This window comes from Erinaceus europaeus, chromosome 13 (genome assembly GCF_950295315.1).
Source record: "Erinaceus europaeus chromosome 13, mEriEur2.1, whole genome shotgun sequence".
Taxonomy (NCBI): Eukaryota; Metazoa; Chordata; class Mammalia; order Eulipotyphla; family Erinaceidae; genus Erinaceus; species Erinaceus europaeus.
Window position 1 is genome coordinate 44815254 of NC_080174.1, and position 17167 is coordinate 44832420.

The following is a 17167-nucleotide window of genomic DNA, read 5'->3' on the forward strand; positions in this document are numbered from 1 at the left end:
TTTAGAATCGTCCAATCATGATCTAAAACCCTATAGTGAAGATGTGTCAATACAGAAAGTTTCCCTCTTGTTAGGCTGGATTGAGTAACTGAGAGCCCTGCCTTGAGACTCTAGGGATCTCTCTTCCTTTCCTGGAGGTTTCTGATCATGTCAACAGCCCCACCTGCAGACACTCACTTGATGCTGGGCACTGAGCTGAGTGCTTTATATCATTTACTATTTAACATCATAGTGGAGATCAACAGTTTTTACTCTCCATTTGACATGTGAGAATGGAGGGCTAGAGAGAGTATGCAATGTCCCCAAGGTCGCCGGCAGAGCTGGGATTTTATCTGAGGTCTGCTGACTCCAGAGCCTGCTCTTAATCACCATTTCACACTGTTTTCATGAAACAAACAAACAGCACTCACCGTGGTGAAACATTGCTGTTTCTACTCATCTCTTGGATATTTAAAACACACACCGACAAGTTGGAAACCTTAAAGATACTCACAGGAAAAATTCCTTCTCTTAATTTCAATCAGAATGTCACAGACTCATTTAAAGTATTGAGCCCTTCTTGTCCTTCTTTCTGATGGAATACGACTTAGTCATCTGCCACAATAACCGTTTTCTGGCATGTACATCAGCAAGTCTCTCCTCCTTAGATGGCAGTTTCCCTAACAGTGAAACTAGGGGCTTGGGACCTCTGGCTGGGATGATCCAAGTGCATGCCTTGCCCTGTAGTTGTAACCAGTTAGAAATCTGGATATGATATAATATATATGAAATGACTTTTCAGATGGCAGCTCAGTACTGATTCTCAAGAGAGGGGTAAGGAGTGAGGTGGGCCATGCTACTGCACTGTCAGTCAAAACATGGCACAGGCATGGGGAGCTCTGGTAGGGCACAGCTGTCTCCTTGGTTTGAAGAGACAGAGGTGGATTCAGGGGAAGATGAGCTGTGCAGGTGCCTGTGCGTGTACTCTGTCGCTTAGTCCCCATCGGAATTAGAGTGCAGGCATTGAGAAGCATCCCTCAAGGAGGGCCACTTTCACTTGAGTCCTCAAGGATGACTTTACCCAGTCAAAAGAGGAGGAGGCAGAGGGAATAGCTACACAGGACAAGGAGTGACTGACAGCTGGGTCCTTTTGGGACTTCCCTACAGACTCTTGCCAGCTCAGATCTGTGCAGAGGACACTGTGAGTAATTTGGGGCTATGGCCTTGAATAAACCCCTGTGGAACTGAGAAGTGAATGTTAAGTTGGACCTAGTGTCTCAAGAGGGGTGTGGCTCAGATGGGTGTGTTGCCCTTCCCAGAACCAGGGGAGGGTGTTCCTGGGGGTGCTGACCAGAAGAACCAGGGGGTGGGTGGCTCTGGCCCCCCCGGGTTTGTGGGGGACACTATGGGCCTCTCCACTACCGCCTGCCTGGCTGAGTGTCTGCACGACTGACTATGGAAATGCTTGTGCAGGAGAGCTGACTGTTCAGGTGTCTCATGGGACTCTGCAGAGGGGATAGTGTCACCAGCTAATTTCAGGATTTGCTTCTCTTTGAATGGGAGTAATTGCTGGGAGTTGCCAGTGTTCCAGATTGTTCCATCTAGGAGGGAGAGTAAGGGAAGAAGGAGAGGAGGAGGGTGTGTGTGGCAGAACTGTCTTGATTCTGCTGAGTACTGTCCTATGTTGATAAGCCAAAGGGGTGATCCCTGCTGGGAGGAGTGAACAGAGTGAAGGGGATCATTTCTCTGGCTGATCACAATAGGCAGGGCCAGCCGCTAGGTCACAACATCCTGTCATCTGTCCTCCTTTTTCCTTTTTCCTTTTCCTTTTCCTTTTCTCTCCTTTTCTCTCCTCTTCTCTCCTCTCCTCTCCTCCCCTCCTCTTTCCTTTTTTATTTTTTTTTAAAATATTTTATTTATTTTATTTCAATGGGAGAATGATACAGAGAAAGGCAGAGATAGAGATAGAGATAGAGATAGATAGATAGAGACCAGAGCACTGCTCAGCTCTGGCTAATGGTAGTGCTGGAGACAGAACCTGGGACCTCAGAGCCTCAGGCAGAGAGTCTTTAGTGCATAACCACTATGGTATCTTCCCAGCCCAAGGACTTTTTAAATTTTTTTTTTTTTTTTTTACCAGAGCACTGATCGGCTCTGTTTTATGGTGGTGCAGGGGACTGAACCTGGGACTTTAGAGCCTTAGGCTTGGCAGTCTGTTTGCATAACCATTATGCTATCTACCCCTGATCAGGACTTCTATTTTTTTAATTATTAATTTATTTGATAGAGACAAGCAGAAATTGTGAGAGAAGGGGAAGATAGAGAGGAAGAGAGGCACCTGCAGCACTGCTTCACTGCTTAAGAAACTTTCCCTCAGCAGGTGGGGACCAGGGGAGGGGGCTTGAACCCAGGTCCTTCTGCTCAACTTAGTGCAATGCTGCTCACTTCATAGGAAAATGGGGATCCAGAGGGCATGGGCCTTGCACAGAGTCACAACAGCCAGGTTGTGGGCTCCAGCACACACACTAGCTGTCATCCATGGTGACTGGTGTTCCCTTCCCTTCCTAGGCCCCTGAGTCTCTCTGTGCTTGCCCAGGATGGGGCCTGTGTGGGTCAGGAACCCCTTTCCCTTTCTCTGATTGCAGGAAACCAGCACAGTGGTGGGGTCACTGAGGCCAGCAGCCTCCTGGGAGGCTCGCCTCGGCGTCCCTGTGGCCGGAAGGGCTCCCCCTATCACACGGGGCAGCTGCATCCTGCAGTGCGTGTGGCCGACCTCCTGCAACACATCAACCAGATGAAGACCGCTGAGGGATATGGCTTCAAGCAGGAGTACGAGGTGCATTGCCCCCATCCTGCTGGACCCCTCACCAGGCCCCCACCTCCTCCTCATTGTGGACCCTGACCCTGCCAGCCCTCGTGGGACTCCTGGTCTGACTGATCCTGGTCAATCTAACCCCTTTGATTCTGACCTTGACCTTGATCCTGATCTCAGGTTGACCTGGTTTCTCTTTCATCCAAATCTCTACTTCAGATCTGATTTTGAATCTCATCTTAATCTCCCTCTGAATCCTGATTATGTTTCTAGTCTGTCCTTAAAGGGACACCGTTCCTGACCTCTAACCTCACTCCTGTCTGACTTTGACCCCAGCTCTTATCTTAAACTCCACTGGCATTATGACTTGAATCCCTGCCTCCCTCCTGGAATTCTGACGACACCCATAAGCTAATCTTAATTTGACCCCCACCTTCTTACCAACTGTGACCTGGATTCACCTGCAACTTGGCTTTCATTCTAAATGTCTACAGACTCTTGGCCCACTTTCCCCTCAGTCCTTTTCCAACACTTTGAGGTTTTGAACTTAGTTCTAAAACGATAAAGAGATTAATAAGACTCTACCTAGGCCTCAAGTGCAGCCCTGAACCTGGCCCATATCATCTTCCTGACCCCACCCCTCTCATAACACCCCTGGTAAGGGAACGGGCCTTATGAATGAACGGACGGGTTTTCCTCTCTACTCACTGCCACCTCCCCTTCCGGCAGAGTTTCTTTGAAGGCTGGGATGCCACAAAGAAGAAAGACAAGCTAAAAGGTGCTCGGCAAGAACCTATCCCTGCCTGTGAGTCTGGGGAGAAGGGCCCGGTGTATGGGGCAATGAGTGAGAAAGAACAGAAAGTGGGGTCACAGCCAGAATGTACCCAGTGGCAGTAATGGCCAACATTTGTTGAGCATTACATCCATGATCTCATTTAATTCCTCTTGATAATCTTGAGAAGTGGGATATCCATTTGCAGGTAAGGAAACTGAAGCTCACATGGTTAAGCCTTCCCATTGACGTGCACATGGCACAACATTGGGTCTCCTTGATGCTAAGCCCATGGCTGCCCTGCCTCTCTTGGCACCTTGAGCTTCTATTTCCCCTGATCAGCCTGCCCTCAACCATCCCTACCATCTCCAGGAAGCCTTCCCTGACTGTCCTAGCCCTACGCATCTCCTCTGTTTCATCATCTGCTCTGTGTTTTCAGATGATCGGCACCGAGTGAAGCTCAACCCGATGCTGGGTGACCCCGATGCTGACTACATTAACGCCAACTATATAGACGTGAGTGCCGCCACCTGCTGCCCCCTCCCCGCAGCCGGCCCCACCTGCTTCAAGCTCACTGTCCAGGCAGGGAAGAAACCTGCCAAGGAATGTACACAGGTTCCACATGGCCCCATGTCCCACAGCTCAGAGGAGGAGAGGGCTAAGTGGGCAGAAGGCTTTCTGTTGCCTGGGATTGTCCTGAGAGCTGGGGGTGGGGAATGGTGGCGGGGTGTAGAGGGGGAAGCACTTCAGTGAAGCAGAGTGAAGGCCAGAAACCAGATAGCTAGGCCTGGAAGTCAGGAAGGTCTTGTCTGGGTGAGGCTTCAAGAGGCTTGGAGGTGCTACTGTGTCTGGCAGGCAGAAGCCTCTTTCCTAGGGACACCAGGGAGTAATGAAAAGCATTTTGACCATGACCAGAGTCTACTTTAAGAATAGTAACTTACATTTATTGAGTATGTACTATGTGCCAAGCACTGCTAAGCACTTTAGACCAAATAGTTCATTTTGTATACTCCTTGGAGCTGCCTTACGAGGCAGTTTGCATCAAGACCTTACTTTGTAGCTGAGGAAATGAGCTCAGAGAGGTGAAGCTACTGTCCTAAGTCACTAATGAGCAAATAGTCTCACAAAGGCACACAGGTCTCAGCCAGTCTTTGTGACTGCCATGAAGCTGCCCAAGACCCATTGCAACAGCTGGGTCTGGCTGGACTGGAGGGAAGCCAGAAGGGGACAGACACAGGTCAGGTGACCAGGAGCCTGCATGTGAAGAAGGAGGTCATGGGTCTGCCTCTCCAGACCCATGAATTAGGGTGTGAATTAGGGTGAGAGGGGACAGGACATCCCCTCTTGCCACTGTAGAAAGCCAGGTTTGAAATTCACATTCATTTATCAGATAGCATCTATATACACACTATGTGCCAGGCAGTAGGGTGACATCTATGACAGAAACACACACAGTCCCTGTCTTCCTGGGACATATTGACTCCTGTAGGGGAGACACACATACACATATGCCAAGGAAATCCCTTCACAGCAGGCGGCAGAGTGCAGGCCAGAGAAGAAGAGTGGCTTACAGTGTCAGATAGCAAGTATGGCAGGCCCAGGGCTAGCTGTGGTAGGTGTCAGGAGGAGGGTTTGAGCTGGCTGCAGAGGAAGGGAAGGGACATCCCAGGCAGGGAGCAACCTCAGCAAAGGCCTGAGGTATGCAAGAGGCAGAAGGTGTCACCTGGGTGGTGGGTTCCACAGGGACTCATGTGGTGACTTCTCCCTTCCCTCTTCTTCCCCACCTCCTAAGCGCCAGATATGCTACCCCATATTTTCCAGAACCCCTCACCTTCTCCCTCACCTCCCATCATCTCCCTTACAGGGGGTGTGGGCTGGGCCTAGCCTCTCAGATGTGTGTAGCTTTGGTGACAGGGGGTCTCTCCTTGGCCTCCTTAAGGTCCCAGTTAGTTTCCCCTTGGGCCCCAGAAGGGACACACCCCTCACCTCTCTCCAGCCCAGCCCAGCCCAGCCCAGCCCAGTCCAGCCCACCCATCTCTGCTCTGCCTCTCCTGCTCATGCCACCCATTCTGGCCACTCCTGGGCTCCGTCCACCTCCATCTGCCTTTGGCCTAATATCTGTCTCTTTTGCCTTGTACTGTTCCCTCACTGGAATCATTAAGATTCGGATAAACCGTGAAGTAAGTATCTCTCTCCCCTCTTCCTTCTCCTTCTGTCTGTCAGACCAGCTGTAGCTCAGACTCTCCTACAGTCTCTGGCTATCTCTCTTGTTTCTCTGTTTCTCTCTTTGTCTCTGTCCTGTTTTCTCCCACTCCTGTAACCAACACCAGCTGTCCATTTCAACAGCTGGCGGGGGGCTGCCTAGGGCTGAAGGTCCAGAATGGTCCCTATTGTAAGCAGTTCCCTCCCATCCTGTACTGCCTGAGACAGGGTAGCAGCGCTGGGGTGCTCCCACCACCCTGTGCTGTACTAGCTACCGCCTTGTGTTACCTTTTCTCGATGAGCCCTCACTTGCCACACTTGATCTGGGCAGGACTGGGCTGGGGGATGGAAAGCATCCTGGGTGCCTCATCTTTGCTGCTTGGGGCTCATGGCTTTCAAGGAGGGAAGAACAAACCGTGGTTATCCCCCTTAAAACAGTTTTCCTTATCTTCAAATCCTTTCACCATCATTTTGCTTGAAACTCTATTCCAAGCACTTTACTCTCAATTTAGCTCTAATTTGAATTTTTTAGAGTAGTTTGGTTATTCTGTTTTTAAAAACTGTGCATTACTACTATTATTGTTGTTATTAATATTATTATTATTTTGTTTAGTGGTGCTGGGGATGAGCCCAGGGCCTCACACCTAGAAGTCATGCGCTCTACCTGCTGAGTTCCTGCACCCCCAAATTATGCCCCCACTTTTTCACTTTGACTATTTATTTTAAATTGAGGTAATAATAGTTTGCAACACTGTATAGGTTTCAGGCATACAGGTTTTTACCTCAGCAACTGTCTTTTGACTTTAAAAATATCTATTTTATTTTATTGTTTTATTTCCTAAGACAGAGAGAAATTGGGAGGGAAGGGGGTATAGAGAGGGAGAGAGAAAAAGAGACACCTACAGCACCTGAGGCTTCTTTCCTGCAGGTGGGAACCGGGGGCTTAAACCCAGGTCCTTGTGCATGGTGACGTGTGTGCTCGCCCACCCGGCTGCACCACTTCATGGCCTCTTGTTTTTTGACCTTTTAAAAGTTTAAAAGAAATCCTTTGGACTATCTGGTGACTCTCTGGTTTGATTTTAATGCATAGCTATTATTTCCATAGTATTTGTTTACTGATGGAGTCGTTCCCTATTTTGTGGGCACCTCTTGTGTTTCATCTCATTTTTAAAAATATGTTTTGCCTTTTCATTATAGATTGCAGAAATACAACTCATTATGAGACTTTCAGACAACATGAAGATCCCTAATACGTAAAATAAAAGCATCCTCAGTGTTTGCATCTGTTAGAGATGCCAGTTATCCCTGATTTGCTCCCAGAGCCTCCCTCTCCAACACCACCCCCCTCCCCATTTTGATTGTACGTAAGCAGCTGGTTTGTAAAGTCCACAAATGGAATATTAGGTCCACTAGACACTGTAGGGGTACTCAGCTCTAGCACCCCCATTAGGAGGTGATGAGTACAGCTTGTTTACTTGACATTTCAGATTCTAGACAGCACACACAATGTCCTCCATTTGGTTCCTTGTCAGACTCTTACAGAATGCCTGTAGAAGACTTGGCTCAATACATCTCCAAATGCCAGCTAACGAGTGCGCCAAGCGCTGGGCTCCCACCCTGTGCCAAACTCCTTATACTCACTTTATCACTACCACATGCTGTGACCTGCATTTGGCACATGAACCCACTGAATCTCAGCAAAGATGTGTCTTGCTCACGGCCTCACAGGTCTTAATTAGCAGAGCTGGTCTCAAAGCCAGCCTGAGCCCCCAACTTCTGTTCTTTTTAACATTTAATTAAATTGATTTATTCTTATGAGAGAGAGAGGGTGGGGAGGATGGGCCCAAGGCACCAAAGTTTCCTTCATTGTGATGGGGGCCGGGCTTGTACCTGGGTTGCACACATGGTAAAGCTGCGTACTACCCAAGTGAGCTATTTTGCTGGCCCCTTTTGTGGGTATTGTCTATAATTCAGGTGGTTGATTCTCTAACTCCATTCAGTCAGACTCTGGGGAAAGCTTGGGAGCCTGCCCTGGAGTAGGCTCCAGGGACATATGCTGCCATGTTGTGTGAGCATCAGTGCTCATCTCTAAAGTTAGCATGCTCAAGGGCTTTACTCATCTTTCCCTTAAAACCCGATGGTGGGGGGGGGTTGGGCAGTAGTGCAGTGGGTTAAGTGCATGTGACGCAAAGCACAAGGACTGGCATAAGGCTCCTGGCTCGAGCCTTTGGCTCCCCACCTGCAGGAGGGGTCGCTTCACGAGCAGTGAAGCAAGCCTTCAGGTGTCTCTCTTTCTTTCCCTCTCTCTGTCTTCCCCATCTCTCTCCATTCCTCTCTGTCCTATTCAACAACAAGGACATCAATAACAACAATAATAGTAACCACAAGAATAAAACAACAAGGGCAACAAAAGGGAAAAAATGGCCTCCAGGAGCAGTGGATTTGTGGTGCAGGCACCAAGCCCCAGCAATAACCCTGGAGGCAAAAAAAAAAAAAAACCAAAAAAACCTGATGGTGATGATTATTATTTTTGTTATTATTAATCATTAGCTCTTTTGGGCTTCACACTGGACCTGGAGGGTATTATTTTTCCTTTTAATTTCAAATAGAGTGAGACAAAGAATGAGAAGAGAGGGAGAGAAGGAGAGATAATATAGCACTATTCATGAAGCTTCCTTTGGTGCCATGCATAGTGTTCCCAGGACCTTGAACCCAAGTCCTCCCATATGGTAAAGAATATGTGCTACAGCTGAATACAGGATCTTCTGCTCCCAAACTAGACTACTTCAGACTCTCCGTGTCAGCATCCTCTGTGTACTACAGTTGTGCAGTAGTGCACAAGTGAATTAAGAAATGAGTATGTGGGGCTGGGTGGTGGCACATGCAGTTGAGTGCACGTGTTATCATGCCCAAGAACCCAGGTTCAAGCTCCTAGTATTCACCTGCAGAGGGGAGCATGAGTGGTGGAGCAGTGCTGCAGGTCTCTCTTTCTTCTTTATTTCCCCCTTTCCTCTCAATTCCTCTCTGACTCTATCAGGGGAAAAAAGAAGAACACCAGGAATGAGGGAGGAATTTATTGTGCAGGTACTGAGTCCCAGTGATAATCCTGGTAACAATAAAAACATTAATATACATTTTTAAGGTTATTTAAAAACATGTCCAGCTATTTTCTGCATTTCCCTCCCTCCCTCCCTCCCTCCTTTCTTTCTATCCTTCCTTCCCTCCTTCTTTCCTTCCCTCCTTCCTTCCTTCTATCCTTTCTTCGTTCCCTCCCTTCTATCCTTCCTTCTTTTCCTCCTATTCTTTCTTTCTTTCTTTCTTTCTTTCTTCCTTTCTATCTTTTACTGTTCATTTGTTTGTTTAATGACAGAGAGAGACAGATGTGCCAAAGCACCACTCTGGCATATGTGTTGCCAAAGATGAAACTCAGGACTTCATGCATCCAAGTTTGGTGCTCTACATCCTGAGTTACCTGGTCATTGGACTCAGATTCATTTTAAATCTCTCTCTCTCTGTCCCGAGTCAACTTTTTCATTAGATAACAAGACAGAGATAAAAGAAGGAGAGACACTACAGTACAAGAGCTTTTCCTGGTCCCAGGATGGCAAGGCATGCAACCTATTATCTCTCCAGTCCAAGACTCAGACTCAGATGAGGATTTTATTCAATGGGACCTGTTTCTACTGCTGGATGTTTGTTTTTTCTTTTCAAATCTCAGATAATAGAGAGGGAGGGGATGACAGAGAAGTAGAGAGCACAGCACTGCTTCACCATTCATGGAGCTTCCCCTGATGCTGTGCATGGAACTCCCATTTAGTGTCTGGGGTTTGTACTTGCTTCTTAGGCCTGGTGAAGTGTATTGTCTACCAGATGAACTATCTCCTGGCTCCAGCAAAACCCCAATTCTTAATTACTGTAATTAACCACTGTCTGCCCCAGGGATTCTTGACACTATATGGATCTTTAAAATAGTAGTAATACTACTAGTTACTGTCCATTAAATACTGACTTGTGCTTGCTACAGTGCCAAACCTTGACACATGTCATTTTATTTACTCTTCACAACAGCACAAGGAGAAAAACCTAGTAATTCTTCCCATATTATAGATATGAGATTGAGGTAGGGAGAAGTGAAAGAATTTGCTTAATGGCACTGGACTAGCAGAAGCTATGAAGAGCTGGGGTCTGAACCCTGGAAGCCTTGTTCAGGTCTCCTTGGGCCTGGGTAACCCATGGACCAAAGGAGTTTCAGGGAGCTCTGTGTGTGTGACCTTGAGGTAGGTGACTGAACTTGATGCTCTTTTTTTTTTTTTAATTTTCACTTATAAAATGGAAAGCTTGACAAGTCGACTGTAGGATAGGAGGGGTACAATTCTCAACCCCCAGAACCCTATATCCTATCCCCTCCCTTGAAGGCTTTTTTATTCTTTATCCCTTTAGGAGTATGGACCCATGGTCATTATGGGGTGCAGAAGGTGGAAGGTCTGGCTTCTGTAATTGCTTCCCCGCTGAACATGGGTATTGGCAGGTTGATCCATACTCTCAGCCTCTTTATTTCCCTAGTGGGGCAGGAATCTGGGGAGGTGGGGCTCCAGGACACATGGTGGGGTTGTCTGCCCAGGGAAGTCAGTTGGCATCAAGATAGCATCTGGAAACTGGTGACTGAAAAATAGTTAATATATAAAGCAGAAGAAATTGTTGACTAATCATGAACCTAAAGGTTGGAATATTGCAGATGAAGATTTGGGGTTTCCGTTTTGGAAAAGGATAGCAGATCTATTTTAGGTATATTCTAAGGGGCCCATGATTTTACTAGTTTTTGCCTGCATCTGACATCTAATATGCAGGCGGACGCAGGTTATTTTCTGGGGAGATGGTGTGCGAGTTGGAAAAAGGGCTAGAAGACTGGATCAGGGAAGAAAGTAGCTCCCAAATATGGGGAAAGTATATAAATATTGTCAATTGTAAACCCCACTGATTTGATCTGGGACCCATATTTCGCACAGGAGCCTATGTAACCTCTGCATCCCTGTAGGTCAGAGCTTGCATTCTATGGTCATGGATAGGAACATACCAGGCTGCACTAATTTTAGGACTCATCTTCCTTGGGTAGTAGGTACAGTATGTTGTTCAACCTCCTTTCGGAGAATGGATCATTCCCTACCATTGTTGATCCACATTCAGGGAAATGTTCTATAGGGGCCCCCCAAAGGGGTCCATTATGTTGTTCTTGATGGAGATGACCAGTGACAGTGGCAAAAGGGGTCTGTTAGAGGTCTAGGCCCATCATGTCTGTTTGGGGATCCCAGGACTCCCTGACTAGGGCCCCAGGTGGTGGGGTGGTCTGGTAGTGACTAAAGAGTCATCATTAAAGTATGTCAGTCTCTTGACCATATTCAGCTTTTGTCGTCCTTACTTTGTCTGACAAAGTTAGCTTTGGAATGATTGAGGGACATGTAATAGGAGGTATGTGAGGAGGTTATCTAGGTCTAAGTAGAAACTATTTCATTAGGTACTTTGAGTTGTCTTTTTAGGTCTTTTACTTGCTTGCTTCATTTATTGACTCTCTGAAAACTATTGTGCACTTTTGCTTTAAGGTATATATTTTCGCCTAACATGAATATATGTACATATGCCCTATCTCATGGGCCCTGGTCTATATCTAGGTTTTGAAGTTTTGTTAAGAAGTACACCACCTGCAATGGAGTCCTACGAGCTAGGAAAGGTCTCACCAGAGTAATGAAGCTGAAGGGTTGACATTCCACGCCTGACATCTCTGGACACAATCCTAAGTGTAAAATGCCAAGGTGGTACTGGTTGCACTGCTGAGGCTGAGATCAGCAGATGCAGTATCAGTTGGTATGAATTGAGAGAAGCTTGCAGGAAAGTGAGCCCCACCCTAGAGTGAATTTGATTAGAACAGTCTTGCAATAGCCCTGCACTGTTGCCTGGGTTTAGGGTAGGCTCTGTGCTCCAGAGAAATGAGACTATGTAGATAGGACCTTGTGGACAACTGTGGCCCTAGAGGGTTTCTTTTCTCAGCCTGATGACTCTGGGGATGGAAGATGAAATAGCCCATGGCCTCTTTTCTTTCTTTCTTTCTTTTTTTTTTTGTAGGATATCATGCAGGTAAGATGCTTAGCACAGCACATGACCATAAGAGTCTCCAAAGATTTTTGTTGTTATTATTTTACCTTAAAGATGCCAAAAGCATTTTATCTGAAGCCCATGAATAACCTCTGTGCTCATTTGTCTCCTACACGGATCCTTCATCTGAACCTCCCTCCCTTCCCCAAGCTCTAGGTGACTGAGCTAGTGTGGATGAGGCACCGCCCATCCTGCTTGCCTTAAGGGGGGTGGGGGGGAGCTGGGTTGATTGACATAGCCCAGACTGGGGGCTTGGCTTGGCTTGCCTAGGGGCTCTGAGGCTTTGGGGCCAGTGTGGAGTCACCCTACACTTTGTCTCCATGTCACAGTTGGGTTCTAAGTCAACTCTAGGTCATTATCCCCACTTATGGCTGAGGAGATGTTCTAGGCCCATAAGGAGTGCCTGCCTTAAGGCCACACAGCAAAAATGGGCTTTGACTCGAGACACTGATGTCCCAACTACACTTCATTCTTGACTTGAAGGTTGGGATGGCAAGTCCCCCCTGGTCAGGAGGTCCTGGGAAGGGACATGAGAGTCCCCTTGGTATGTGTACTGCTCTAGGGAGAGAAGGGGAGAGGGAGTGAGGGGTCTCCACCTGGGACTTTAACATGCCCTTTTTTGTTCCAGGGTTACCACAGGTCCAACCACTTCATAGCCACTCAAGGTACCTGGTGTTTCTGTCTGTGAACTTCTGTGGACCTCTGTGAGCCCCTCTGACCCCCCGTGAGCCCTCAGTGTGCTGGAATGCCCTTTACCCACCTTGCTTTGCTTGATTGTCTGCCTGCCTGCCTGTCTACCTATCTGTCTGTCTGTGTGGCCATCTGCTTTCCACTCTGGCTGGATCTCCTTGTGATTACATCTCCTCTGTGTGCTCAGTCCACATGTATTCCCTAGCCCATCTTTCTGTCTCTAAGGTGATGCATGCAAAAGAGCAAATGAGACTGGGCCCTCATGGCATAGAGCGTCCCTCTGGTAGTGGTTTTGCTGGCCCCTGACTGTCCACCCCTCCTGGAATCTGACCCTAGGAACCAAGGCTTTGGCTTTCCAATCTGCCCTCAGTGTTCCCTGCAGCATGACTTGGGTTTCTGGCCAGCCCTTGCTGTTGTCCCCTCCTCCCCACCCCACCTCCAACCCCCTGGCTTCAGTTGGCAGTTGGCAGGGGTATGTGGGGTGAGCACTTTGTCCTCTCTGGGACTCAGGAGCTTCTTGGTCTGTGGGGGGAGGACCGGGCAGGCCTGCCATTCTGGGTGGAGCCCTTGCTGCAGAGGCAAGCACCCTCTGTCCCCCAGGCCCGAAGCCCGAGATGGTCTATGACTTTTGGCGCATGGTGTGGCAGGAGCACTGTTCCAGTATTGTCATGATCACCAAGCTGGTCGAAGTGGGCAGGGTAAGAGGGGCTCAGGGGCCAGAGAAGGTGTGATGGGGCCTAGTATTGGGGTGGGGGGGATGACAAGCCCACTGAGCTGCATTGTGGGAACTCCAGGTGAAATGTTCTCGGTACTGGCCGGAGGACTCAGACATGTACGGGGACATCCAGATCACACTGATGAAGACAGAGACACTAGCAGAGTATGTCGTGCGCACCTTTGCCCTGGAGCGGGTGAGTCTCCTTCAGCCTGGCCCCTCCAGGCATAGCCCAGTGTTCTAGCACTCCCAGCCCAGGAGCGGGAGGGGTAGAAGGGGGCACTGCTGCCCTCCCCTGCAAGATAGCTGCTCTCTAGGTGCTGGGAGCATCATGGAAGGGAGCACCATGGCAGGCAGCATGGTGCCCGACTTTGTGAGAGACAGAGATGATGATGGTGGGCTTGGGGGTGTCAGTCCTACTCTGTGCTGGGCCTTGTGCTCAGCTCATTGCAGATGTTGGTTTATCCCTGGAAAGCCCATTTTATAGATCAGAGGTGAAGCTCAAAAAAGTTGCTTCATTCACAACAGGTCATAGGGCCAGTGATTGGTCAGAATTTTGTCCCTGATCCCATTTGATCCTCTGCAAAATCTTCAGAGAACAGAGAGCTTTCCTCCTTTAGACTAAGAACAGTGTCCAGATGATTACGGAATTTTGCACCAACCACCTGTCAGAGGGGGGTTTAGACTTCTGCCAGACCTCAGCCCCAATTTCACATCATTTCCCTGTCATCTAATTTTGGACAGTTGTGTCTCTTCTTTGAGGCCTAGTGTTTCACATGTGTGTTGTGAAACATTAGTACTCACATGATAAGGGCTGGCAAAATAGCTTACTTTGATCGTCTGCTGCTTTGCCATGTGCATGGCCCATGTTCAATGAAGCCTGGCCCCCACTGCATTTAAGGGAGTTTCAATGTTGTGGTCTTTCTCTCTCTCTCTCTCTCTTCTTTTCTGTCTTGCTTTTTCTTTCTGAAAAAAATCAGCCCAGATTGGTGAAGCACTAGAGATAACAAAACAAAAAGAACACCCACCCAATATGTTTATTACAGGGAATGATTGAGATTTTGTGGTGAGATCCGACATACAACATGTGGTTGACTCTTGTTATTCCACTTGTCTCCCCAGAGAGGCTACTCTGCCCGGCACGAGGTCCACCAGTTCCATTTCACAGCATGGCCAGAGCACGGAGTCCCCTACCATGCCACGGGGCTGTTGGCCTTCATCCGGCGTGTGAAGGCTTCCACTCCTCCTGATGCTGGGCCCATTGTCATCCACTGCAGGTGGGGTGCTGGGACTCCCAAGGGGTGTCTGGGCTAGGGGTGAGGTCTCTGGGCTGGAAGTGAGACTAGACTGGCTTCATCTTATTTGGAGACAAAGGACAGGACAAAATAGCCCCACTGGACTTTTTGACTTTGAGGTGGACTTGTGTCTCTTTAAGAGTTGTGTTGCCTCAAGACCCAGGAGGCACTGTAGGGATTTGTATTTGCTGGGGTAGCAGGGGGCATTGAGTTCAGTTTGTGCTTCCTGCACACCTGCTGTGTGCTAGGGCTGACCAGATATTGGGAGACCTCTGCCGTCTCTTCTGCCAGCTCTTCAGTGACTTTCCCCACCCCTTGGCCTTCACACTTGCTGTCACTCTCATCCCTGTTCTTTCTTTCTCCAATTCTGTCTCAACTGGCTTTTTGGTCTGCACTTCTCACAGTAGTCACCATACTGAATTCCAAACCACAGATTCATGGTGCATTTTAACTTCAGTTTGTCTAAATGGAATCATGCAGCAGGCACTCTTCAGTGTCTGACTGTTTCCCCATAGACTTGGTTTGTAAGATTCACCCATTATTGTATCATATTCCACTGGATGAATACACCTCATTGTGCTTCTCCATTCTGCTGTTGAGAGGCACTTGGGTAGCTTCCAGTTTAAAGCTATTATGAATAGTGCTGCTAAGGACATTCTATTTCATGTCTTTTTGGCTAACACACACTTGCATTTCTGTGGGGTGTGTACGTAGGAGTGGAATTGCTTGTCTGTGGGAACATTCAGCTTTAGTAATGTTGACAGTTTTCCAGAGTGGTTGTTCTAATTTAAGCCCCTCTCCCCTGGGGTGGATGGGGGACCCAGTTGCTATATATTGCTGTCTGTCCTCAACTGTTTGGTACCAGCAGTTTTGAGCTTGAAATCTCAGTGTTGTTGCCTGTTCCTACTCCCCTCAACTCTGCCCAGCCTGGGACTCAGTATTGGCATCCTAGAGATGAATCCCACATAGCCTAGCTCTCAGTGAGCCCCCTGACTCAGCTCAGGGAGGCTGTCCCAGAAACAAGGGCTATGTAGCACCAAGGAGAACATATGTCCTTTGTAATGAGAGATACAGAGAGAAACGGGGAGAGAGGGAGAGAGTGAGAAAGAGAGAGAGAGATAAAGGGGAGAGAGAGAGAGAGAGACTGAGACTAGAGTACTGTTTACCCCGGCTTATGATATTTGGAGATTGAACCTGAGACCTTGGAACCTAGACATAGTAAGTTTTGCTTGAGTTTGATAGATAGCCATGAAGTTGGATAAAAACATTGTCTGAGAAAATGGTGTCAGAGTAGAGAAAAGGGCTAGAGAGTTAGATTAGGGCACATAGTAGCTCCCATTCTTAAAAATATTCTGTAGCTAGAATTAACTATTTACCTCCATCCACTCGATCCAGGGCCCATATATATTTATATTTAGCACCAGAGCCTGTGTACCTCTAAGTCCCTATTGGTCTGAGCTCACAGCTCATAGTCACAGCTGGGAACAGTACTGGCTGGACTCATTTCAGAACCAATCTTCCTCGAGTAGCAGGGCAGGATACCCCAGCCTCCCTTTGGAGACTGGGACAGTCCCTACCATAGTTGCTCTATGGTGAGGGCAAGGTCCTGAGAGGCCAACAAGAGGGCTTGTGATGATGTTCCTGGTAGAAGTGACCAGTGATGGTGCAAAGAGGGATCCATTAGAGGTCTAGGCCCATAATATTTGTGTGGAAACCCAGGCCCAGATGATGAGGTGGTGTGATAGTGGTAAAAAGAGCCATTATTAAGTGAACCTGTCTCTTGCCCTTATCCAACTTTTGTGGTCTTCTCTTTGTCTGATGACCTTAGACTTTCTCCCAGGTATTTAAACATTGAGTATCATTTGTTTGGCGTAACCAGAATTAGTTTTTTGGGATCTGTCTTCTTTGGGCCTTTCTGTTAAATTGCCAGGCTAACTTGCTCTAAGTCTGAATGATTAGAGAATGTATGATGCCTTCTTTAGGCACTAGTATGTGGGGCTTGGAAGGATGTACAGGACCTTTGGGGAGACTCAAGGGTGAGAACACTCTTGGGTTGATTTCTCAGCATCACATTGTTCCTTTCCCCAGTCAAAGCTGCTAAGTTTCATCTTTATTTCCACAATCAGTTCCTTCCTCTCTTTCTCCAGAGCCCACCCCCAACTGGGTTCTCTCTCACATTTCACCTGTCTTCTCCTAGGCTCCTCCTTGCTTTGGGTAGAGTGTCTCTGTGTACTCCCTCCTCTGTGTGGTGTAGAGATGGTCAGGTGCTCCGGGCCCTCTCATCTCTACCTCCTTGGACCTGGGCCTCCTCCCCAAGTCTCTAACCTGTCTTCGGTTGCTTTCTTCTCAGCGCGGGCACTGGTCGCACAGGCTGCTACATTGTTCTTGATGTGATGCTGGACATGGCAGAGTGTGAGGGTGTTGTGGACATTTACAACTGTGTGAAGACCCTCTGCTCCCGGCGTGTCAACATGATCCAGACAGAGGTAGGGGACAAGGCCCTCTCCCTGGTGACCCTTCTAGGACTTGGGACTCAAAGTTGGTGCAGTGTCAAA

General features: G+C 48.1%; 1 protein-coding gene across 4 annotated transcripts in view; it reads left to right on the forward strand.

The window, feature by feature from the left end:
- The window catches only part of PTPRU (protein tyrosine phosphatase receptor type U), a 120698-nt gene that overhangs the window by 86687 nt on the left and 16844 nt on the right, over window positions 1–17167 (forward strand). For 2 of the 4 annotated variants that reach the window (XM_016187859.2, XM_016187861.2), the window contains 9 exons: window positions 2625–2815; window positions 3521–3596; window positions 4003–4079; window positions 5726–5743; window positions 12541–12577; window positions 13203–13300; window positions 13397–13513; window positions 14440–14594; window positions 16963–17098. In XM_016187859.2, coding sequence (XP_016043345.1) covers window positions 2625–2815; window positions 3521–3596; window positions 4003–4079; window positions 5726–5743; window positions 12541–12577; window positions 13203–13300; window positions 13397–13513; window positions 14440–14594; window positions 16963–17098 — 905 coding nt within the window. The remainder of the gene's footprint in view (window positions 1–2624; window positions 2816–3520; window positions 3597–4002; window positions 4080–5725; window positions 5744–12540; window positions 12578–13202; window positions 13301–13396; window positions 13514–14439; window positions 14595–16962; window positions 17099–17167) is intronic. The other 2 variants (XM_007522443.3, XM_007522445.3) reach the window with 1 other exon arrangement.